The sequence below is a fragment of the Sinocyclocheilus grahami genome, unplaced genomic scaffold, assembly GCF_001515645.1.
Source record: "Sinocyclocheilus grahami isolate Dianchi unplaced genomic scaffold, SAMN03320097.WGS_v1.1 scaffold1285.1, whole genome shotgun sequence".
NCBI classification, from domain to species: domain Eukaryota; kingdom Metazoa; phylum Chordata; class Actinopteri; order Cypriniformes; family Cyprinidae; genus Sinocyclocheilus; species Sinocyclocheilus grahami.
In genome coordinates, this window is record NW_015506464.1 from 275,194 (window position 1) to 276,439 (window position 1,246).

Below are 1,246 nucleotides of genomic sequence, written 5' to 3' on the forward strand. Positions count from 1 at the left end.
CATTGTAGCACACGAGAGTGAGCCTCAAATGGACAAAATTAAATTCGCCCTGTTTGTTAAGATTCCTTGTAAGGCCTCTTATTACATAATTTCCATGATGACGATTCCCATCCGAGTATTATAACCGTACTCATTAATATTCCTAAAATAAAGACACTGCCACCACCATTGTGTATGAATAAATGTACATAATGTTTGGGTGTGACAGTAATGAGGCCGTGTGACAGGAACAGGGAAATCTAACGAAGGGGCGGAGTGAGGCTGTTGTGAAGACGGTAATTAAGGGTTGGAGAGTTGACTTTGTGTCTGCTGGAGTGCTCGGGGGGCATGCAGGGGTAAGGAAAGGAAAAGCCCAACCCTCTCCATTGTGGCTCTGACAGAAGCAGGGAGAGGAAGGGAGGGGATGGGTGGAACAGAGAGAGCAGAGGAGGAGATGATGTCACCTCTGCTCCTCCACCAATCAGAGCTGGCGCTGGGGAGGGCAGAGAGGCAGAAGGGTGTGTTTCCCTCACTGCAGCATCCCAGCAGCCCTCACCCAGCGCATGGGATGAGCAGAGAGAAAGAGAAAGACCCAGAGGAGACGGAGAACAAGGTGTGTCACCAGAGCCCAAAACCCAAAACCTTTACTCTGTCTGTGGAGGTAAGAGTCTTTGACCATTTCACAGATGTGTTTTGCATGTGTGTGTGTGTGTGTGTGTGTGATGGAAATACCTTGGTGATAAGATGCCAAACACAGCCTGAACACACCTTGCCTTGTGTGTGTGTGTGTGTGTGTGTGTGTGTGTGAAGGAGCTCGGTAGATTAAAGTCTTGTGCGCTTGGAGATCAGAAATAAAAGGGTGTTTCCATCATTGCAGCGTGTCATTAATATGTCCAGTAATTACGAACAATTGGAAATCATTTTGATAGAATCATTCAGAATAGTTCATCATTCTAAACATTGTTACACAAGTATTAATGTAAAAGCAGGATTATTTCTATTCTATTCAATTCTTGGGAGCAGTTTGCTGAAGAGTAAGGCATCGCAGCTTATTTGTTTGATGTGTAATGCAGTCTGGTGTCAGTCTGACGCGCCTCCTGATGCTGCGTAACGGCCCTCTCGAAGAACATGAGCTAAAATAACATCACATAAGTCTGAGTGAAAGATGTGCTTTATGTATCTTAAAAATTCAGTGTTCTTTTAGCAATGCTCTCTGCTTTTTAGCTGTGTGTGTGTGTGTGTGTGTGTGTGTGTGTGTGTGTGTGTG

General features: G+C 45.1%; 1 protein-coding gene across 1 annotated transcript in view; it reads left to right on the forward strand.

Moving 5' to 3' along the window:
• Positions 1 to 403: 403 nt before the first annotated feature.
• The window catches only part of LOC107568828 (neural cell adhesion molecule L1.1-like), a gene marked incomplete at its 3' end in the record, with an annotated part of 51,253 nt that continues 50,410 nt past the window's right edge, over positions 404 to 1,246 (forward strand). Inside the window, 1 exon segment of the mRNA XM_016254816.1 lies at positions 404 to 640. Within this exon segment, the coding sequence (XP_016110302.1) occupies positions 404 to 640 (237 nt within the window).